The 23,638-nt window shown below is 48.9% G+C and overlaps 3 protein-coding genes across 6 annotated transcripts in view; 1 reads left to right on the top strand and 2 right to left on the bottom strand.

Moving 5' to 3' along the window:
- Trmt1 (tRNA methyltransferase 1) overlaps positions 1–1,065 on the bottom strand; it is a 13,638-nt gene extending 12,573 nt beyond the window's left edge. For 3 of the 4 annotated variants that reach the window (XM_087900159.1, XM_087900158.1, XM_085682199.2), the window contains exon 1: positions 761–1,064. The gene's annotated coding sequence lies outside the window, so the exon portion shown is untranslated. Of the gene's footprint in view, positions 1–760 lie in introns of all 4 variants that reach the window. The other variant, XM_087900157.1, reaches the window with a different exon arrangement.
- Nacc1 (nucleus accumbens associated 1) overlaps positions 1–18,100 on the top strand; it is an 18,470-nt gene extending 370 nt beyond the window's left edge. The window contains exons 2-6 of the mRNA XM_085682201.2: positions 11,659–12,570; positions 12,685–12,858; positions 13,907–14,012; positions 14,109–14,206; positions 15,273–18,100. Coding sequence (XP_085538327.1) covers positions 11,667–12,570; positions 12,685–12,858; positions 13,907–14,012; positions 14,109–14,206; positions 15,273–15,535 — 1,545 coding nt within the window. The 5' untranslated portion in view covers positions 11,659–11,666 and the 3' untranslated portion in view covers positions 15,536–18,100. The remainder of the gene's footprint in view (positions 1–11,658; positions 12,571–12,684; positions 12,859–13,906; positions 14,013–14,108; positions 14,207–15,272) is intronic.
- Positions 16,751–23,638, bottom strand: Stx10 (syntaxin 10). Its single transcript, XM_087900638.1, is given in 5 exon segments — positions 16,751–19,799; positions 19,801–19,889; positions 22,835–22,901; positions 23,052–23,332; positions 23,513–23,638. Coding segments are annotated over 5 exon segments (657 nt in total). The 3' UTR covers positions 16,751–19,705.

Here is a 23,638-nt window from a genome sequence, read left to right as displayed (position 1 = left end):
GGGAGGCGCCGGTCGCAGGCTCTTGGAAGTCGCCGGGCCGGAGGGGGTAATCGTGAGGAGGCGGCGGGTGAGGCCGGAGGGGGAGGGGAGGCCTCAGGCTGGCCAGGGCGGTGGGGGGGGGGAGGGGAAAGGCTGCGCGGCCCGAGGGAAAGGGCCTGGAGGGGACCGGGAGAGCCGGAGCCTACAGGTAGGGAGCACAGGGGAGGGGGTGGGCGGGTCAGGTTACAGGCCTGGAGGGGCAGCAAGGAAAAGCCCGGGAAGTCGGAGTTGGTGGGTGTGGGCGGAGCCTGCTCGAGTGGGGGCGGACTGGAGCTCCCAGGGATGTTAGCAGGGGTCACGCGAGGTCAGGGCTCCGAGATGTGGGGGTAAGCGACATCCGGGGGCGCCAGGTAAGGCTGGGGACTAGGACAGGGTGTTGGGAGTTTGGAGGAGGCGCAGGACCCATGGCTGGGCCGGTGGGGTGTGAGGGCAGGTGAGGGAAAACTAGTGTGACCTAAGGGATCTGCCCCCCTCCGTGTTTGACCCTGCCCCCCCCCCGTGTTTGCTCAGGGTCAGAACCAGGGGGTTTCCTCTTTCCCACACCTTCGCTGGAGCCTGGGCCAACTGCTAGCAGGGACCCGCCAGCGGGTGGGTGGGAGTTTGCGTGGGCTGCTCCGGATACCTAGCTCCAACATAGTGTTTTCCGTATGGATGGCCACTGTTCACCCCCACCCCCACTCCCCCCACCCTGTATGGAGGCAGCCAGCCCAGCAGTCTTTACCTGAGTCCTGTATTCGTTCTCCACCTTCTGGCGCCGGAACCTGGGGGCTCAAGTCTAGGAGACGAGACCTCACGTCCTGTCTATGCTCCCTATGTCCCCTCGGAGGTAAAATACTGGAATGATGAGTGCCCGAAGCTCTGTTGTATCTTGGAGACCAAACAGGCACTTACACATCCTGACTTTTGCCTTGGGGGCTCCAGATCTCGGGACTCATCCTCCCTCCGTGGTGCTCCTTCTAGGCCAGGTAGTTGCTAAGCAGGCCAGCGAATAAGCTCATTGATTGCTCACCACCGCTGGGTCTTAGGCTTTCTCAGAAAGAAGCTGAGGTTCGGGGCGGGGCTTGTCCCTGGTCATATGACTAGACTGTGGCCTATGCCTAGTAAATCGAGTTGGCCCTCCTGGGGCACCGGCAGAGAAATCCCTGCTGTTCTGATTCCCTGTTGATGGACTCTTCTTGTTCCTGGCCTTTTCTGGGCTCCCTGGAGTGGCTTAATCAATCCCCTTGCAGATGGAGCAGGCTTCCCTGGAGTTCAAGGGACCTGTCAGCTGAGGCCTGCTCCTCTTTCTCTTCCACTCAGCATCTGAGAACCGGGGCACAGCTATCGGAGGTGGTTATAAAGTGGGGCTTAGTGATTCAGGAGTGGGATTTTGTTTTGCTTGCCTAGACTTTGTTCTCTTTGCTTCGGTTTCTTATCAGACTGCTCCAGCTTTGAACTAATTGCAAGGTGAACAGTGTATTCATGGGCAGGTGTGTGTGTGTGTGTTAGGCTTTTAGTATTTTTGGTTTTTGGTTGTTCTTGGGTTGGGGGAACAGTCCCAGTGTTACTGTAGCTCAGGCTGACCTTGAACTTAACTATGTGATCAGGCTAGCCTTGAACTATGGCCCTTAGGCCTCAACATCCCAATGCTGAGATTATATAGGCACGAGCCACCACACACAGGATGTCCTGGTGACTGATTGGACAGCAGAGGCAGTAACCACGAACTTCTGGGTGACTGGTACCAGCCAGTCCTGGGTTTGATGATGACTTTTCTCCCTGTCCCCTTATCTCCTTGGAGTTTCCAGACCAGCACCACCAACAGCTGCCCCTGCCCTAGTCTGTTGGTTCTGTGGGGCTGGGGCTGGACCTGCAGCAGATGGGGCTTGCATTGTTCTTTCCACTCTGCTGCTGCTGCAGTTCTCCTTAAAGCCCCTTACCAATAGAACCCCCCTCCTGCCCCACCAGCTGTCACTGTTAGTTGGACTAGTATCCCTCAGAACCTTTATAATTGTGTTCCCACTGCCAGTTGTTGCTCCAGTCTTGCACTTTGACTGTTGAAGGACAAGGGACTATTTCCTGCCTGGTTGGACCAAGAGAAGCTGCTGGGGCATAGACTGGCTGTTCCCAGGCCTCAGCTGGGTGGGGTATTGAGGACAGATGGTGTCAACTAGTCACAGCTGGAATGCAGAACTGGTAGGAGTTTGTTGGCCCTGCAGTATGGAGGCAGAAATGGTCAGATGGCACCTCCACCTGAAGCTAGAAGATGCACTGGTCATACCTGCTTCTCAGTGAGAACTTGAAAGAAGCACAACAAGCAGACAGGCTGAAGTGGACAGCTTGATTTCAGTGCTCTGTGCCCATTCCCTTTTGGGACTGAGGAGCTGCTCTGAGTAACACATTCAGTAGAAGCCGGCTCTGGCAAATCCTGTTCAGATTGTGATGATTTAGACCAAGGAAATGGTCCCCTAAAGTATAGAGAAACAAGGCTGCTCTGTTCAAGAAGGCAAGGAGATGGTCAGTAGTGTGGGGCAGAGATATTTCCACTGGGTAGTCATAAAGAACCATGATCTGAATTAGAAGGAAGTTTGGTTGGGGACGGGTATTCTGGATGAGGACAACACATTCAAAGCTTTTATTGAGTGTGCACCAAGCTCCTGCTGAGTTACCAAAATGTTTTGTCTTTGTGAGGGTAGAATGAGGGATGACCCCTGGTGTGGGGCAGAGATCCTGGCCACAGGAAAGAAGAACCTGGTCAGAGGATCTCATGAGTTTCCCTAGCACCCCCCCAGTCAAAGTTCATATCCCTTGACTTACATCCAGAGTGCCCCCCCACACCTTGATTTTTCAAAACAGGGCTTCTCTGTGTAGCTCTGGCTGTTCTGGAATTCACTCTATAGACCAGACTGGCCTTGAACTCATAGAGATCCCTCTCTGTCTCCCAAATGTTGGGATTAAAGGTTTGAGCCACCACAGCCCAGCCATTCAGAGTGTCTTAAAATCTGTCCTCCACCACCCACCTCAGGTTCATGAACTAGGATTTCTGGAAAACAGTCTGTACTTGGGCTGTACAGGACCCATTAGAAGGCTGGTGAGTGTGCTCTGACCCAGGGTTTCATTGCCAGAGCCAGCGAAACAACACCTGCCTGGCCCAGCTGCACACCTGAGCAGACCTTCAGGCAGTGTGTACCCTTCTTGTGAATTTGTTTTCCCCTCTATCCTCAGACTTCTACCCCTGGTTTACACCGAGCTCTTCTGTGTTCGAGTTCATTCAAGCCCATGACTAGCCAGCCCTGTGTGTTTTCAACACCATGTGGCACATAATAAAACTGAAGCAGTCCTTTCTTCAATATAATCCTCTTTTTGAAACCTGCAATAGTGACCTGCTTGCTAATGGTGTCTTCTCTGTCTGTGGATGGGTGGGGTTGGGAGAGAGAATCCGGCAGGTCAGAAGTAACATGTCACAGTCTGTGTGCCCCAAGGATGCTTGTCATCCTGTCTGCTCTCCTCTGTGCTGCCTCAGCAGAGGTGCAAAAGTTAGAACCTGTGGGACTTCTGTGCCTGGTGCTTTCTAAGAGAACAGAAAGGAGGAGGAGGAGTGGACATTATAATGGAAGAGTCAGGTGCCACTGCTAGGCTCCCCTTCTCAGCCTGGAGACCCTGCCTAGAGGTTTTAGGCCTCGGTTTACCTAGCTGATAAGTAAGGGCACAGTCATGCCTGACTGTTTCGGTTGTCATGGGTGGGAGTAAAGGCACTCACTCCTGGTGTCTAGGAGGCCAGGATTGCTTATCAACTCAAGGCACAGTTGTGTAGGATGGCTACTAGAATTGAGTTGGTGGCCAGACATGGTAATACACACCTCTCTAATCCCAGTACTAGGTGGCAGAGGCAGGTGAATCCAGGCCAGCCAGGGCAACATAGTGAGGCCCTGTCAACAGCAAAAGAATGACCTGTTGTAAATAGCATTGATTTGGTGCTCCAGTAATACCTGGTATCTGGTTTGCGGGGGGGGGGGGGGTATAGGAGTTTCCTGCTGTCTGTGTGATGAACTAAGCTGTGAAAGTTCTGAGGAACCAACCCTTAGGGACTCCTGCCTGCTGGGTAATCCCTGCAACAGCATAGATTCCTGGAGATAGTGAAAGACATAAGACGACAGAACTTACAGAAAAGGTGCAAAAGAGACAGTACCAATAGTAGCTGGTAGTGTTGATGTCAGCTAAGAACTGAGGTTATTCTATCGTTAACCCCCGTCTCCCTCTCTCAAACATCTGTTTGTTTGTGAGACAGTATCTTTTGGGAGTTGGTTCTTTCCACCTGTAGGTTCTAGAGATCAAACTCAGATTGCCAGGCTTAGCACCAGGTGTCTTTACCCACTAAGCCATGCCACCAGCTCATGTGTTAATCCATTTTATAGACTGATATCAGGCAAGTAGTACTCTGCATCACCAGTGGCAAGCATTGTCAAAGATTTAAGCCTAGTGGAATACAGAAATGCCTCTGTTTGCAGGTTCCATATCTCCATAGTTGACTATAAATTGAAAACTATTCAGAAACAGTGTTGTGTTAACATTAAACATTTACACACTTCATTTGCTTTCTTTTTGTGATTTTAAGGATGAAATCCAGAGCCTGTGCCAACTGGGCAAGCATTCTACCATTGAACTGCACCCCCTTCCCTGAACAGACTTGTTTCATCTCATTTTCCCCCCAAATAATAGCATTTTGAGACAGGATCTAGCTATTGGTCCAGACAGAGCTTTAACTATTGATTCTCCTGCCTCAGTCTCCCAAATTCTGCGATTAGCTGGGCACATAACTAGATTCTTTGATTTTATGTATTTACTTTTTTGTTTGTTTGTTTTGTTTGTGAGTTTTTTTAAGATTTATTTATTTATACAGTATCCTGTCTTTACGCCAGAAGAGGGCACCAGATCTCATTATAGGTGGTTGTGAGCCACCACGTGGTTGCTAGGACTTGAACTCAGAACGTCTGGAAGAACAGTCAGTACTCTTAACTGCTGAGCCATCTCTCCAGCCCCTGTCTGTGAGTTGTTTTGTTTGTTTGTTTGTTTGTTTTGTTTTTTTGGTTTTTGTTGTTGTTATTGTTGTTTGCTTGTTTCGAGACAAAGTTTCTCTGTAGCTTTGGAGACTGTCGTGGAACTAGCTCTTGTAGACCAGGCTGGCCTCTAACTCACAGAGATCTGCCTGCCTCTGCCTCCCGAGTGCTGGGATTAGAGGCATGCGCCACCACTGCCTGACTGTATTACTTTTTTATTAAATATTAATCTGTTTATTTGAAGATCAGAGGATAAATCGGGGAAGTCAGTTCTCTCCTTCTACCGTGTGGGTCCTGGGGATCAAATTCAGGTCACTATTCTGGAGGCAAGCTTTAACTAGTGAGCAGTCTTGTTGGTCCTGCAACTAACTGACTTTTAACATCACTTGTAGCATTTTTATTAGATTTGGTACTAGAAGCCATCTAGAGATAATGTAAAGTCTAGAAGACGCACCAGAGATGTAGCTCGGTGGAAGCCTGGTATGCAAAGGTCCTTAGGTTCTATCCCCAGCGCCAAAACAAACAAACAAAAAACAACAACTCAAAACAAAAAACGGGAAAAAAAATCTACCAGAGAATGTAAACACATTCTGTGTACTGCTATGACAACCAGATAAGAGACTGGAGCTTTTATACTTTAAGAGATGTGAGTTCTCCAGGCATGATTTTAATTTTCTTGTTCAGTTTGTTTTGTTATGTCTTGCTATATAGCCTTGAACTCCTAGCTCAGGTGGTACTCCTACCTTAGTCTCCCAGGTAGCTAGGACTAAAGTCTCAGTTTTCTGACTTGATATATGGGGATAGCCAGTCATCATACCTGATCTGTAGGTGCTCTCAGCCAGGGTCCAGAGCCAGGCCGGACTACCGACATGTATCAAGAAGTTGTCTCAACACAAACAAGAGATGATGGGTTGTCTTGTTTATTGTGTCCTTTTTTTGCTACCATGGTCTTGCATGGTCTCCAGTGCATCTCAGCGAGACCCATCTACAGTGGAACCATCCTCCCTCAACTCCACCACTGTCATTAGTTATACCTGTCACCTCAGGGTTGGACTTTGCACTTGATCTTTGTGTCCTCTGCTCTGTCTTTGGAGTCTGAAGTCACTCAGAGTGGACGGTGACTTGGAAGGGTAGGCTTGAGATCAGACTTGGTGGCATTACCCAGGCCAGGACTCCATGAAGACAGGCAGAACAGCTGCTGGGCTCTGGAAGGATCTGGAGCTGCCTCAAGCAGAAGCTATAGTGCAGGGACCACGAAGAGCAAGGAGGAGGGGTAACAGAGATGCCCATTCCTGGAGATGCTGGTGAAGGAAGATGGAGGGACATGGGCAGGAAGAAACCAGATCAAATTAACCTTTGGAGACCGTATGCTTTCTGGATGGTAAAGCTTGGCCCATTCAGGTCTCCTGACTGCCTCAGTATTGTCAGTTTCATGGACAAGATTCAGGAACAAACTTAGCCCTGTTCTTTGTGTGATCCAGGTCTCTGTTTTTGCTTCTCTGGCTTGTTCTTCTGAACTGGATGTTAGGAAGGCTCATTTCATCTCAGAAGATGTCCTGGGAGATGAGATGGGCTTGTCTAAGCTTTTATCGGGCACTGTGAAAGGGAGCTGCTGTTCATCCTATTCTTGCCATAGGTTTAATGACAGCCTTTCAAGGAAAGAAAATGAATTCAATATGTGTGTGTGTCGGGGGGGGGGGGGGGGGTGCCCTAGCACTTGGGAGGTAGAGGCAGGCAGATCTTGGTGTGTTCAAGGCCAGCCTGGTCTACATAGTGAGACCCTATCTCAAAAACAGAAGACCACAGAGATAGATGCCAGCTGATTGTGGTGATACACATACTTGGGCGGCTAGGACAGGAGTTCAGTTTCATCCTCTATCTACCTATTCAAGATAGAGTCCAGCCTGGGCAACTTGAAATCCTGTCCCAAAAAATAATAGCAAAAAGGTCAAACTATAGGATCCATACAAGTAGACCACTTTTCTCTTTACTATCAACGTTTATTTTCCTTCATACTGTCTGAGTGGGAATATATGTATCCCCATTGGTGCTGCTTAGGTTGGAACCAGAGACTTTGCCACTGAACTACCCAGCAGAAATTTATTGCTCACACCCTGGAAGCTGGAAGTTCAAAATGAAGGTACTGCAGGCTTTGTTTTCATTGTTTGCTGAGGGCTGTAGAGGGTGGAAGTGGGAGGGATGAACAGGCTTCTGTGGGTGGAATCGTCATGAACTACCTCCCAAAAGCCTGCCCCATTATTTTTGAAACAAGACCTCTTTTGGCCTGCATGCAGAATCCAAAAGAGAACATCAGATCCCCTAGAACTAATCCATACAGTTATGAGCTGCTATGTGGGTACTGGGAATTGAACCAGGGTCCTGTTGAAAAGCAACCATAGTGCTCTTAACCATGAGCCATCTCTCCAGCTCCAGCTTCAAACTTATCTTTTGACTCCTCCTGCCCAGAAAATAGATGTGTACTACTGTGCCTGACAAAGTCCTGCTTAACTGTTGCATTAGAAATGGATTTTAACATAAAAATTAGGTGTTTTTTTTTTTTGGTGTTTTGATTTATTGTTTTAAGACTGGGTCTCTAAAGCTCAGGCCAGCACTATTACACTGTTGCCTACCTCATCTGCACAGTGCTGGGACTACTGGTATCATCCTGAGCTGGTTTGTTTGTTTGTTCGTTTGTTTGTTTGTTTTTGTGGTGCAAGAGTAGAACCCAGTGCCGTGCCCGTGTGGCCTTGGTGGACCTCAAGTCTGTTGTCCAAGGCCCTCTTCCCCAAGAGCAAGTGGTCTCTTCCCAGGAAACACCCTGCCAGCCCCCTTCCCACAGACAGTGAGTCAACAGCAGTATCGTGATCTGAAACTCAGTGACATCAGTTCCCAAGTTTGATCCTAACTTGTGGCTGTCCCGAGGTCAGCTGTCAGAGGAGGCCAAGATAACGCTTCAGAGCTCCCATTCTTGTTTTATGATACATGGAATTGTATTTGAAGCAATACGAATTAAATCTTTTTAAAAATACTTTTGGGGGTATTTATATTTTCTGTGTATGGATGTTTTCTCTGCATGTATGTGTACTATGGGCATACTATGCCCAGGAAGACCAGAAAAGGGCATTTAATTTTCAGGAACTGGGATTAGAAACAGTTGAGAGGTCTGGTTTTTGTGACCCAAGCTGATCCTGAACTCCTATGTTCAGGCTGTCCTTCTTTTTACCTCTGTCTCCTGAGTGACTGGAACTACTTGCAAATATGACCATGCCTGATCCAGTCCTAGGGTCAAGGGACACAGTGATGAACTGCTTAGATAAACTTCCTGCCCCAGTAGGTCCTTCATGAAGCAAAGACAAGTTGCTAGATTTTCAGATTTGTTGTGTCGGTGAGACTTGCTTGCTGTACAAGCCTGGCAACCTGAGTTCAATCCCTGGCTCACATAAAGGTGGAGGGAGAACTGACTCTATAAAGTGGTCTTTGTTCACCATGCATATGCTCTGGCATATGTGTATGTGTGTGTTCACATGCATTAAGAGGTAGGTGTGTGTGTGTAAAGGATGACTCAGCAATTAAGAGTTGTAGCTCTTGCAGAGAACTGAGGTTGTACTCCGAGTATCCCTTTGGTGGTTCACAATCATCCATAACTCCATTTCCCTCTTCAGACCTCTAAGGGCACCAAGCACACAGGCAATGCACAGATATACTTGCAGGCAAAACACAAAATGAATAAATGTAATTTTAAATTTAAAAAGCCCAGAATGATGCTACATGCTTTTAATCCCAGCATTTGGGTGGGAATAAGAGGCAGGTAGATTTCTTTGAGTTTAAGTCTAGCCTGTTCTACATACTGAGTTCCAGGCCAGCCAGAGCAACATAGTGAGACCTTGCCTTAGCCTATCTTTTTGAGTGCTGGAACTATGTGGGTGTTCTATTCTGAGTCTTTTTCTTAAAAAAACATTTAGGTAAACCAAGTAAACTTAATCCCATCACATAGGAAATAGAGACAGGTAGATCTCTGTGTGAGTTCAAGACTAGCCTGTGGCTGCGTAATGAGATCTGTCGAGAGAGAGAGAGAGTGTTGGAGCTGGGTGTGGAGGCTCCCCAGCACTAAGAAGGCTGAATGTAAGAAATTGGTGCAAGCTCGAAGCTAGCATGTGTTACATAGCAGAAACCTGTCCACAAATAAAAAGCAAAGACTTTTTTTTTTTGGCAAATGAATAGTATGCCCACAAGGTATAAAATTTAAGATCAGAAAAATGTACTTTGCACAGCTTCCTAATTCTGTGCAGAAAAAAAAAACAGTTGCAGTCTCCTTTTCTGTTTTTTTGGAGGTGGAGATTTGGCAGGGTGACATGCTGGCCTCATTTAGGCCAGTGCGCTGTCCCAGCCCTCTTTGTTGTTTTTGTCCAACAGTTCTGTTGGGATTACCATGCACCACCCCTTTAAACTGTAACAGCTACTGAAATGGAGTCTGTATTGCCCAGGCTAGCCTCTTTAGGTTCAGTGGATCCGCCCCCACTGTGCTCTTCCAGAATTGCTAGGTCTACCACACCTGGCTTTGTAGTGATCTTTCATGTATTCAGAGTTAGGAAATGATCTATCAGTGATTGATTGTTAATCTTTTTTTTTTCTTTTTTTTTTTTTGTTTTTTGGGGTCTTTTTTTGGATATTTTGAGACAGCGATTGTTTTTTTCTTTTTTTCTTTCTTTTTTTCTTTATTTTTTTTTTGATATTTTGAGACAGGGTTTCTCTGTAGCTCTGTCCTAGAACTCGCTCTGTAGACCAGGGTGGTCTCGAACTCACAGAGATCCATCTGTCTCTGCCTTTTTGCTGAGAGTTAAGGCATGCACCACTGCCGCCTGGCTGTTAATTTTTTTTTTTATTTTTATATGCATTGGTGTTTTGTCTGCATCTGTGTCTGTGTGAAGGTGTCAGATCTTGGAGTTACAGACAGTTGTGAGCTGCCATGTGGGTGTTGGGAATTAAACTAAAATCCTCTGGAAGAGCAGCCAATCCTCTTAACTGTGAGCCATCCAGCCCTGCTCATTGTTAACGTAAAGTGATAGTTCCTTACACCAAGAATAAGCACACATTCCCTTTGTTCTAAGCAAACCCGTTTCTTCTTTCCCAGCTCCTTGCAACTATCTGTTTTATGTTTTAATGGATTTGCCTGTTTTGGGTATTTCATATAAATGGAGTCATATGTCATATGGTCCTTCTAAAATCTGGCTTTTTCCTATCATATGAAGAATCTTGAGACTTTTCCCAAGTGCTTTCTCCATATTATGTTCTCACCAGATTGTATAAGAGTTCAGAGTTCTCACCGTTGGTACTGCCTGCCTTATTTTAGAGTGGGGATGGAAGTGGTTGAACTTAGAGCCTTGTTCACACACCCCAGCCTTTTACCTGCTTTGTTTCTGCTTTCAAGCCTTACAGTATGAGGCGACAACTGTTTTGCATTATGGTTTGAATATATGTTTCCATGGTGACTAGCAGCATGATTAATGAGTACCAAGGGTCATATTCTGGGCTGCAGACAGTGGTGTAGATATGCCAGTGGCCATTTTTAATAGAACGTAAGAATGTTGGTGCAGTATACCTGTGTCCTCTCATGTGCAAGAGACTGATCTTGGCTATCTGCTCCCAGTGTCTGCTGGTTCCACATCCTCACATTCAACCAACCATAGATCCAGAAAGAGTTCCTTTGATGGTGAAACTCAGTGGTAGAGCATGTGTCCAGCTTATGTAAAACCCTGGATTCCATCCCCAGCACTGCCCTGAACATTTTAAATGTGGTTTGTTTGTGTTTTTTTTAATTTTATGTATAAGGATGTTTGCCTATATGTATGCCTGTTTGTTTGATCCCCTGGAACTAGGATTTTAGATAGTTATGAGCCACTGTATGAATGCTTGCAGTCAAACTCTGCAGGAGTAAAAGTGCTCTTAAGTGATGAGCCATCTCTCCAGCCCCTGCCCAGAACATTTTTAAATCCAGGTATGATGGTTTACACCTATTATACTGGCAATCTGCAGACTGAGGCAGGAGGAGTGCCCTGAGTTCTAGGTCAGCTCTAACAGGAAACTTGTCTCCAACAGACAAGTAGTTTGAATATGGAAAGTATTTACATAGTGCTTATATTGAACCAGGTATTATAAGTCCTCTAGAGATCATTTAAAATATATGGAGTCACATCAGTAACCCCAAGTTCAGAGGCAAGAGGACCAAGTCTCTGAGGCCAGCTGAGTAATATGAAACCCAGAAGCTTGGTAGTGGAGCACTTGCCTAGCACAAGAAAGCAGAGGAGCTTGAGTGGATGTGGACTCCAGTATCTATAGTGCCCCTGAACCAGTCAGTATCCTGCAGATACCCATGGGATGACTATGTCATAAAGGCAGGGCTGTGTGGGGACAGGAAGTGGAAGTGGCACTGACATTCTTAGATATATCACAGATTTTACCATGTGAATATTGTTGTGACTCCCACAAGCTCTCATGTAGGAAGGGAGGTTGCCAAGACAGGGCAGGGCCTATGTTGGTTTCTGCCGTCTGACCTGTCCAGTGTCTGTCTCCTGTCCTCATGCAGCTGCTGCCATGGCGCAGACCCTGCAGATGGAGATTCCAAACTTTGGCAACAGCATCCTTGAGTGCCTCAATGAGCAGCGGCTGCAGGGACTATACTGTGATGTGTCAGTGGTGGTTAAGGGCCATGCCTTCAAGGCCCACCGTGCTGTGCTGGCCGCCAGCAGCTCCTACTTCCGGGACCTATTCAACAGCAGCCGCAGTGCTGTGGTGGAACTGCCAGCCGCCGTGCAGCCACAGTCATTCCAGCAGATCCTCACATTTTGCTATACAGGCCGGCTGAGCATGAACATGGGGGACCAGTTCCTGCTCATCTACACAGCCGGCTTCCTGCAGATCCAGGAGATCATGGAGAAGGGCACCGAGTTCTTCCTCAAAGTTAGCTCTCCAAGTTGCGACTCCCAGGGCCTGCACCCGGAGGAGGCCCCATCCTCAGAGCCTCAGAGCCCTGTAGCTCAGACACTGGGCTGGCCAGCCTGTAGCACGCCACTGCCCCTTGTGTCACGGGTCAAGACAGAACAGGAGTTGGACTCTGTGCAATGCACGCCCATGGCCAAGAGGCTATGGGATAGCAGCCAGAAGGAGGCGGGCAGCAGTGGTAGCAACAATGGCAGCCGCAAGATGGCCAAGTTCTCCACACCAGACTTGGCCCCAAACCGGATGCCCCAGCCAGTCTCAGTGGCCACAGCTACAGCAGCAGTGGCTGTGGTTGCAGTGGGGGGATGTGTGAGTGGACCCAGCATGTCAGAGCGGACCAGCCCAGGTACCTCCAGTGCTTACACCAGTGACAGCCCTGGCTCCTACCACAATGAGGAGGATGAAGAAGAAGATGCAGGTGAAGAGGGTACAGATGAGCAGTACCGTCAGATCTGCAATATGTACACCATGTACAGTATGCTGAACGTTGGTCAGTCAGGTGAGTGCCACTCGTGTGTGTGTGTGTGTGTGTGTGTGTGTGTGTGTGTGTGTGTGTGTGTCTGTGTGTGTGTGTATGTGTATGATATGAATACGCTTGCCCCTGTTTCCACAGCTGAGAAAGTAGAAGCCCTCCCTGAGCAGGTGGTCCTTGAGTCCCGAAGTCGCATCCGGGTGCGACAAGACCTGGCATCTCTCCCAGCTGAACTTATCAACCAGATTGGCAACCGCTGCCACCCAAAGCTCTATGATGAAGGTGACCCCTCTGAGAAGCTGGAGCTTGTGACAGGTGTGCTGACTGTGCTTCAATCCCTCCAGTTCCTTGGCTCTGCAACCTCTGGTCTCATGTCACGGTCATTACAAACTAGCAGTCTACCTATGTGTCTCAGGGCAGCTGACATCCTCAGTTCCCATTTGGACAGCAGTTGGTAGCAGCTGTCCTGATGAGAAGTGTTGAATTAGATGGGTTTGGTCTGGGGACTCCTTACCTAGCTTACATAAAGCCCTAGATTCCATACCAGGCACTACATGAACTTGGCATGATGGTACACATCTATAATTTCAACACTCAAGAGATCGAGGCAGATGAGTCAAAAGATCATGGTCGGCCTGGTTATACAGCAAATTTGAGACTAGTTGGGATACATGAGACCTTGTCTCAAAAAGGAGTCAAAAAGATTAGTTGAGCTTAAGGTGGGGTATGACTCAGTGTACAGAACCAGTATGCTAGAGAGATCCCAAGTTTTGTTGGATTTTTTTTTTTTTTTTTAAATAAGGTTTCTCTGTGTAGCCTTGGCTGTTACTCTGTACACCAGGCTGGTCTGGAACTCAAAGAGATCCTCCTGCCTCTACCTCTCAAGTATTGAGATTAAAGGCATGTGCCAGCACTGACCAGCTAGATCCCAAGTTTTATTCTCAGCATCACAAAAGGGAGGTGGGTAAGGAGAGTGGTACCAGGCAGTCTTCAGGGGAGGTAGAATACATCTGGGATCCTAGATTCAAAGTTTGAAGCCAGCCTGCGCTACATAGTAAAACCCTGTCTCAACCAAAAAGAAAGGAGCAGGGAAAGGGAGGAAAGATAAATTGATTTGCTTCTTATCAAAGACCAGTTTGTAGGTTTTTGGGTCATAGGAGCTAGTGGGGAGAGGTGTGGCTGGGCCATAAGTCTGGGGCTCACTGCAATAGGGACCTAGGGGTGTGAGTCTTTTTGGGCCTCTGCCATCTTGTTTGTACCCACTACCTAGGTGTATTCAGAGTCAGAGTGGCTATGGCACACTTGGGTATTCAGACTAAGTGAGTTGAGATTTGGGTCCAGATCATATGACTTTTCTTACTAGGCACCAATGTGTACATCACAAGGGCACAGCTCATGAACTGCCACGTCAGTGCAGGCACGAGGCACAAGGTCTTGCTGCGGAGGCTCCTGGCATCTTTCTTTGATCGGTAAGATACACCTGAGAACCCCAAGGTTGAGGAACAGATTCTCTCACACCTCTACTAGGAACGCTGATGCCCTCCATACCTCTACCCCACCTCCAGGAACACACTGGCCAATAGCTGTGGCACTGGCATCCGTTCTTCCACCAATGACCCCAGACGCAAGCCGCTAGACAGTCGCGTCCTCCATGCTGTCAAGTGTGAGTGTTCTGCCGGGGCCTAGGGTTGGCAGATGGGATTTGTTTTGGTTTTTTGTGGTTTTCAAGACAGGGTTTCTCTGTGTAGCCCTGACTGTCCTGGAACTTGCTCTGTAGACCAGGCTTGTCTCAAACTCAAGAAATCTGCCTGCCTCTGCCTCCCAAGTGCTGGGATTAAAGACCACCACTGTTCAGAGGGCTTTTGTTTTTTCCTTCAATGTTTGACGTGACGGATGGGTGGGATTGGGTTAGGTTGGTTGGTTGGTTTTGGATTTTTTTTTTTTTTTTGAGACATAGTCCTGGTTCAAAAAAGGGGGTGGGGTGTCTGGGGCCAAAGAGGTGGTTCAGCAACTGAACAACCTGAGTTTGATCCCCTGCAGCCCTCCTACAAGTTGTTCTCTGCCACATATCCAAATAATGATACATTTTAAAACTTGGAATGGGTTCTGGCTGGGTTGGCAGTGGCATACTCCTTTAGTCCCAGCAATCAGGAGGCAGAGGCAGAGGCAGGTGGATTTCTGTGAGTTCGAGGCCAGCCTGGTCTACAGAGTGAGTTCAAGGATAGTCAGTGCTATACAGAGAAATACTGTCTTTAAAAACCAAAAGGTCAGGGGGTGTTCTGACTAGCACTCATAGCACTCAAGAGGCTGGAACAGGAACATCAAGAGTTCAAGGTCAGCTACAACCACATTGAAAAGTGGGGGGGGGCGCTTCTGAGGTTCTCTTGTGGCTTATTGAGAAAGAGGTTTCTTTTTCACATTTGGCATATAGTATGGAAGGGACCTGAGTGCCTTTGTCAAGGAGGAGGATCTCAAGTCCATGGTAGTCGAGAGAAGATTGAGGGAGCCAGAACCTATCAAAGGGCAAGTCTGTGGCAGTGGCAGCCACTTGTCAGGGGATGCCTAGGTTTGCATTGGCAGTCTCCCAGGCCCTGAATCTTAGAACACTACATGTCCCTAAGTGGGTGGGCACCCAGGTAGGCAGCAAAGTTTGGTGTAGTTAGTGGTATTCACTGGACGAGACTTAATAGGAGGAGTCTAGGCCCGAGCTGCCTGCTCTACTCCCACAGACTACTGCCAGAACTTCGCCCCCAACTTCAAGGAGAGCGAGATGAACGCCATTGCAGCTGACATGTGCACCAATGCCCGCCGAGTGGTACGTAAAAGCTGGCTGCCCAAGACCAAGCCACTGCACCTGGTGGAGGGTGATAGCTACAGCAGCTTCATCAACGACACTGGCAAGATAGAGCCGGACATGATGAGCATGGAACACAGCTTCGAGACAGCCAGCCACGATGGCGAGGCCGGCCCTTCAGCTGAGGTTCTCCAGTAACATATGTGTGACACCCCTCCCCTTACAGGATGTCACACACCCCTTCCTATCACATACCCCCACCTACCACCTGGTCACGATCTACTGTCTGTCCCTCCTCAGGACCTGTGAGGAGGTACTCCATGCCCTCTAACAGGATGCAGTAGCTGGCTGACCAAAGCCAAGCCACCACACCTAGCAGAGGGCGGCACCTACAGCAGCTTTCTCAGTGACAGTGAGAAAGAGCTGAACATGATGGGCATAGAATACAGCTTCCAGACAGACAGACAGCCCCCTCAGAGGAGGTCCTCCAGTAACCGCCTAGGACCCTCCCATGGATGTCACACTCCCCCTCCTGTCACACACATACCCCCACCACCTTAGTCACGAGCTACTGTCTGTCGTCCCCAGAACCTGCAGGGGGTGCTGCATGCTCCCAGCCTCTCTGCCTCCCTGTCATCCCACACCTTTTCCCCAAAGCAAGCTGGGCTGGGTCAAGAGAGGACAGGCATCAGGTGGGATCTGTGACCTTCCTCAACACTCATGGGGAGCCCTGGTTCCCCTTCCTCTTAGGCATTTCCCAGCACCAGGCCCGGCTAGGGGATGGGCAGAGCTCAAGAAGAGCCTGCCCCTCACTGTGTCTGCTTGGGACTCCATGGGCCCAGGGGTTCTCAGGACCCCTCCCACCACCACCCCCAGTGCTTCCATGTCTCCAAAAGCGCCTTCCTGTCCCTCTCGTCTGTCCCTGCACCTTGGGGCTGGGGTAGGTGAGGCCAAGAGGGACTGTCTACTTTACAGCTGAGGAAACAAGCCCAAAAGGCTTAGAGAAATTCTTAAAACTGACCCTCTGTAGCAGCCTCCATCATACCCCTCTTAATCCCACCCTGCTCTGCCTCTGTGGGTCCCCTCAGCCCAAGAGGTTGGTTCTAAGAGAGCAGTGCTCCTGTGGGCAGACGAGAGTCTCAGGACAGGTTTCCAGTCTGGCAGAATTTGTGGGTGTGCGTGCGTGCGTGCGTGTGTGCGTGCGTAGAGTGTTTGCTTTTAAAAACATGAAGATCAAGAGGCAGCAAGACCAGGGTCGGAACCAGGGAGCAGGCTGGGAGGCTGCTGCCCTTCTCCCATCCGACCCTGGGCAGGGCTCCCAGCCCCCACCCCCTGTACATAACTTTTTGAAACATTTTTTTAGCGAATGAAATATTGAAGTATAAGATTTCCTTTTATTTTTCAAATCAATGGCAATGTGTCTGAGGTCCCCTGGGTCCCTGGGCTGTGGAAGGCAGGATGCAGGGAAAACTGAATGTGTGTGTGTATGGAATGTGGGTGCATGTTTCCACAGGGGCCCAGTCCCAGTGCCCCAGGACTCCTGTGGATCCAACCAGCTTCCTCTCCCCCAGGACTACAGTTTAAGGGTGTTCACAGGTCCCAGTTGGCTGAGCCCACTCCTGGGGGATGAGGCAGGGCAGGGTCCACATCCATTATTGGTGGTTTGTGGAGCTTTCTCTGGCCGTTCCGTTCCACTCTTAACTCTCCAGGAGCAAGCTCTTGGGTTTCTGAGTTCAATATGTGAGCACAGGGTTTCTGTTACTCCCTCCATTAATGTCATTTCACCATCTCACTGGTTCTGTTCTAGCCCTGACCTCCCTCCCTCTCCCCAACTCTGCATTCTAGCTGCCTCTTCAGAGGCAAGGAGTTGCAGAATTGGAGAAGGTGGGATGGAGCCTTTTGAGTTAGATCTGGAGACCTGCCTCCAGGCCAGCAGCACCCTCTAATCTGCCAGGGTCCCTCTTAACATCTGATAGTGAGGGTGGGGTGTTGGGTCTGATTTGGCCCCCAGTACCTTAGCCCTGGGTGACCAAGTGGAGGGGAGTTGACACCCCTAGCTAAAGCACAAGCACCTTAGTCATACCCCCTCCCTCTACCCTTGTCCTGGCCTGTTGTCCCACCTCCCCCAGCGAAGATCCCAAAGCACAATCTCCTGGAAACTTGGCAAGCAGCTGAGCCTGGCCATGGTGAGGGCAGGCTGTGCTCCCTGCCCAGGCTTAGTAAGGGGGCAGCTCCATGGGACTGAGAGGTCTTGTAGAGTGGGCAGCAGAGCCCATTGGTTCCAAGCACCTCAGGAGGTGGCCCTGACTCCCGGGGCTTGGGGTGGGGGAGGTATAAAGCCAGGGGTGCAGGGGAGAAAACTACTCACTAGGAGAGCCAAAGACAGGGTTGTGCCTTACCTCAGGAGCCACCCCTGCGCCCCTCCTCTGGCGGTCAGCTGCTTGCTCTGCCCTCCTGAGAGCTGCATGCTCCCACCCCAAGCACCCAGGAGAGTGAAAAAGTAACCCACCTAACAGGAAAGACAACTAGGGGCAAACCCAGTGGCTACCCTCCCACCCATCCACGCCTCTCATGGGGACAGCCATCACCCACTGGCCCATGTGAAGTGCCAATGCCCTTCCCACCCAGAGCCAAGCCCCTACCCTTCCCAGGCCCACAAGTGAGATTGCACATTAACTACTGTACGGAGAGGAGCGGTGTTGGGAAATGTGAACCCTGAGAGTCAGTGATGCTGATAAGAATAAACAAGACGCCTTTGTAACAGCCCTGCTGTGCTCTGCTCACTGGCGAGTGACATGCTGGCCACCCATCCACGTAAACACCTGGCTTCTGACAGTCTACCATATGTTGAGGTCCTTGTGCTGCCACCAAACTACAGTCTGGCCTGAGATCACAAGTGTAGCTGGAAATTAGGCAGGAGCATGCAGAAGACACTGGGTCCCAGGGCCCAAGAAAGGCCCAAAGAACAAAGAAGCATGGAGAAACAGTGGTGACTCATACCCAGGGGGATTGAAAACCAGAGGATTGGGAGTTTAGTTGCATGGCAAGAGTCTGTCTAAAGAGGAAGTTGGTTTAGCGCTCAAGTCTCCTCAGGTCACTGGCCTTCACTGTGCCTTCAGACTAGCCCAAGCCCACACCTGTCCATGAGGAGTGTGTCTGTGGAGGTACATTCTTGAGAAAATAATTAAACATAAGTTTTTTTTTTATTCCCAGGAGTGCCTGGGATTAGGAGGGTGGCTTGGTTTGTGGTGTATGAAACAGCTCCCTAACAGCTTAGGTTGGCCTATGACTTGTGACTCTTTTACCTTCTAATGCCATGTTTCACTGAGACCAGGAGCTTGTATTTTGGTGTGGTGAAAAGAAAGTCCATACTCTCTCAGAAAATAGTGTTTGAGGGGGCTGGAGAGAAGGCAGTTACTGCTCTTCCAAAGGACCTAGGTTCAATTCCCAACACCCACGTGACAGCTAACAACTGTAACTCCCAAGATCTGACACCCACACTCAGAAATGCAAGCAAAACACCAATGCAAGTAAAAACTTTAAAAAAAGAAAAAGTAGGGTATGAGACAAGTGAGATGGTTCATCAGAAAAGGGCACTTGATATGCAAGCCTAGTGTCCTGTCTTAGGCCCCCAGAACCCATGTAGAGGTAAGAAAGAACTCACTTCACAAAGTCATCTGACCTCCACATGCCCCATGGAACATGTGTCTACACACTAACAATCGATTTTTTTTTAAGAAACAAGAACAAAATCTTTTCTGTATCAAATACAGGCACTTCAATTCCCAACATACACAGATACCTGAGTCCCTGAGAGTAAGCAGGAAGCTTAGAAAAGCCACCCAAAAGATGATCCAAAGCTTGAGTCAACACTGTATGGTACATAGATTTATGCTAAATTTTATTTCTATTGGCACGATTAGAAGGCGTGAAGGAGAGCGGCTTTGGGCAGAGCTCGTACAAGGTCTTCCCAAATCACACTTGAATCAAGACCAGTGGCAGAAATTCAGGTTTCAACCCAAGGCCTAAAGGTCCTACTAACTATGGAAGAGATTCTTGGGTCAGTTTGTTCAGGTTCAGTCCAGGGGACATGGACATCCCAAATCAGAGAAAGGAGTAGAATCAGGACCAGGAAAACCACACTACAGTGTTGTAGTGTGGTTTGTCTGAAGACAAAGGGGTCAGAAATCAAGAGGATGGCACCAGTAATTGCCTTCTACCCCTATTCCAGGCTTTACCTACCCTACAAGAACTCACCACTCGTCACGTGGGGCACATTAGCCATCTTTCTGAGGACCCAATCTATCAGAGACTGTGGTCTAGTTCATGAGTAAAGGTATCCAATACATTGCCAATACCAAGGTGGAATCAGCCCCTGCACACCAGAGAAGCCAGAGGCATGTCCCCTAAGCCCTGGCTGCACATACCCTGCTCATCCAACTCCTCCCCAACATGACCCGACATGTTTCAGGGCCTGGATGCTCCCAGACACCATTTCCAGCTGTTGATCCTGGTGGTCCATGGTCACTTGCTGAGTAGAGAGGAGCAGCAGCTAGAAAAGATGAGGGTTCCACAGCCTTACCCTAACACACCTCTTCAAGCTCCACAGCCCTGCCGGCTGGCTTGCTGCTGTAGGTATCGAGAGGATTCAGACTTCTGGGCAGCTGGCAGCGCCAGGCTAGGTTTGTAGCAAATTGAGAGGATAGTGACAATAAAGACTGGGTGAGCTGCTCCCCAAACCTGCCCTTAATAGCCATACCACGTGACATGCCTCAGTTTCCTCGTTTGCTGGTTTGAGACAGGGTCTCACTATGTAACTCTGGCTGGCTTGAAACTCAGAGATCTCTGTGTCTGCTTCCCAAAAGCAAGTGCCACCCAGTTGAAGAGAGTTATAGACCTTATTCCCCAAGAAGGAGATAAGGATGATTAAATTTCACTCAAACAATACCAAGCACCTGGCAGTGATGGCACAGGCTTCTAATCACTGCACTCAGGAGGTGAGGCTTGTGGGTCTCTTGAGTTGACGGCCAGCCAGCCAGAACTACACAAAAACTCTGTCTTGGGGGGGAAAAAAAGAATAAACTAGGACTCAACAACAGGAAATGCTAGTACATCTTGGTTTCTCTTTGACTTCATGACATTTATTACATTGTGTGCATGTCTATATACACTCACTCAGCACTGCAGCACTAGCCCTTTGTTAATTATTTCACCATAGTCTAGGCAGGTCATCAACTTAAACATTTCTGTTTTACCTTAGTATCCAAGTACCTGGGATTACAGATGCCTGCTATGTAGCCTATTTTTGTTTTAATTCTGTGTATGTGTCCCCTGTACACACCCACACTTCATTTAGGGTTTGAGTTTTTAAGGTGGTGTCTCTTGCATCCCTAAACTCCTAGCTGAAGATGACCTTGATGATCCTGCCTCCCCCCCCCCCCCATGCTAGGCCTGCAGGTGTGGATCACCACTTGCTCTGTAGCGAAGAGCTAGCCTGGAGGTGGTAAACAGCCTGAGGAAAGGGTTGCTGTGAGTTCAAGGCCAGCCTGGGTTACTGGGTGAGCCAAGTCCTGGGTCAAAACTTAAATCCTGGAGCCCTGGACCAGACTTGCTGCAGGAGGAGGTCTTTCTGGACTTTGCTGACCTTGTTGATAGGAGGCTGGATCTCTTCATTTTAATGTCCCAAGGCCCCTGTGCTTCTCAGGTTCTAGCCCTTGGTGCTAGTAGGTCAGATGGCTAGGTCATTACTATTTCTGAGACCTCACGGTGCTGTTTGTTCATTTAGTCAGCAGGGCTGCGGGAGTGTATGTGGGTGGGGTGGAGACTGTTTCATGATACAACTTCACAGGGAGTTGAGGGGGCAAGATATGGAAGGTTTTTGCTGTATTTTGTTTTTAGTTTTTTCCCTTTCTTTGAGACAGGGTTTCTCTGTGTAACCCTGGCTGGCCTTGAACTCAGAGAAAAGTGTGTGCCACCAGGCCCATCTCTTTTGCTCCCACCCCAGACTAACTTAAGGAGAAATGTGTAAGCACAGTGCTAGTAGACACATACACAGTGCTAGTAGACACAGGGACACACACAGTGCTAGTAGACACACGTACACACACAGTGCTAGTAGACACAGGTACACACACAGTGCTAGTAGACACATGCACACACACAGTGCTAGTAGACACATGTACACAGTAAAAAGGGGTTTACTGGTTGTATGTCTTAAATCCTGGTGGCCTGGAACGTCCAGGCAAACAGACCTCTGACTTTGAGACTAGCCAGCACTACATAGTTTGAGCCCATGTGTAACAATAAAAAAAAAAAGTAAATGAAAAAATTCTATAGGGGGTGGAAAAATGGCTCAGTGATTAAGAGGGCTTTCTAATTTTACAGAGGACCTGAGTTCTGTTCCCAGCACCCATGTCAAACAGCTTACAAACTAATATAACTGCAACTCCAGGGGGTCAGATGCCTTATGGCCTTCATGGAAACCCACTGTATGTGTATATACACAAGAGATACACCTAAGTAAGTTTAAAAAAAAAAAAAAAGACAATCTCAGAAACCAAAGACAAGGCCTGGGGCTTGTGCCAAGCCTGAACACCTGAGGCTAACCCCTGGGAGCCACATGGTGGAAGGAGAAAATCAGCTCTCCTAAGCTGTCTTCTGTGCTCCATAATTCTACACTCAAAATAAATATATAAGCAAGTAAATGTAAAACATTAAGATCTCTAGGCCTGATTGGCCTAGAGCTGCTGAGCTTCCTGTGTCTGCCTCCCGAGCTCCTGGATTACAGGCATGAGCCAACTCACCAAGCCTACCATGAATTTCATTTTGTCTGAGATGGAGTTTCTCTGTGTAACCCTGGCCAGGCTGGAACTGGCTACATAGACCACAATAGCCTTGAGCTAGCTGCAGTCCTCCTGCCTCAGCAATCCTGGATGCTGGAATTAGAGACATAAACCACCATGCCCAGCTCGCCATAGACTCTCCTCATCTCTAAACATCTCCATGTGTTTCAACACAACAGGTTGAAAGACAAAGGGTTACGCCTGCTAAGTACAGACATATCGTTTATTTCCGAACATTTAAGGTACTGAGAGCCTATAAAGAGGCAGGTAGAGAACCAAAGAATGCACAGGGGCTGGACATTGACACAGAGGGCAGGTTCACACATAACAAGGCAGAACACACAGGGTCAGGCTGATAGAAAGTAACACCTTGTGATACTTGGGCTGGATGAATCCATCGCCTCTTTATGATTCCTATCCATGAAGGCCAGTGCTTTTGGTCCTTCATTTCCTGTGGATGAAAATAGCATTAGAGTCATGACACCCTGAAGCAAGCTAAATGTGGTGTTGCATGATTTAATACCAGCACTCACAAGGCAGAGGCAGATGGATCTCTTGTTGCATCCTGCCAGGTTACAGTGAAACCCTGTCTTAGACAAAACACACATCACCCAACACACCCCACTAGTACACCATCTAACCTGTACCATCTCACCCGCTCCACACCGTTATATCCTGCAGGTCTCCAGCTGGGAGCTTGAACTTGCAAGGATTGGCCTCCACTATGTGTGAGCTAGAGACGCATTAACTCCCTCGACAAACCCCCATTTCTCCAGCCTTTAAACACTACTAACTGTCCAGCTTCCTTAAAGGGCTGGCCCCCATCGCCCCCTACTGTGGCCAGAGGTTCTGCCATACCACCCCTCTAAAGCCCCAGGATATCAATCGTTTCTTCCTTGTCCTCGAAGTTTCCCAGGCCATTTCGCAGCTCATTGGCGGTCCAATCAAGCTACACTACAACGCTTCCCTGCCCGAGCTCACACCAACGCTGGTGCAGACCATGGCTGTCCGTATTCACCGCTTTCTGCACCTCGCACGACTCCGGGACAGGGGTCCTTACACCAGCCCCCAAACCAACCGAGGCCCAAATCCGAAAAGCCCTCCCAATTTTCTTCCACTCCGTCACAGAGAAGAGACCAGTGCACCGGGACGGCTAAAACCGAACTGCCTGGCACACGCTGGCCTGCACCTTGCCACTGGCTAGGCACGAGATTGCTCCCTCCCTCCCATCCCTTTCCCGCCACTGTCACTCACCCTCGGACTACAAAGAAAGGGTCCTGAGAGACATACCAATACCCCTCCCCCTATTCGGCAGGTGCAAGAGCTCCTTCACCACTAGCGAGCGGAACACACCTCCACCACCTCCATGGAAGGCCACCATCGAGAGCCCAGCCACCAAGAGAGAAAGAGCGTCCCTAGGGGGCGAAAGCGTGTCGACTTCCGCTTGCATCTCGGCCAT

Source organism: Myodes glareolus, chromosome 22 (genome assembly GCF_982192425.1).
Source record: "Myodes glareolus chromosome 22, mMyoGla1.1, whole genome shotgun sequence".
Lineage (NCBI taxonomy): Eukaryota > Metazoa > Chordata > Mammalia > Rodentia > Cricetidae > Myodes > Myodes glareolus.
Note: the sequence above shows the minus strand (reverse complement) of the source record. Positions and strands in the feature narration are given on the sequence as shown.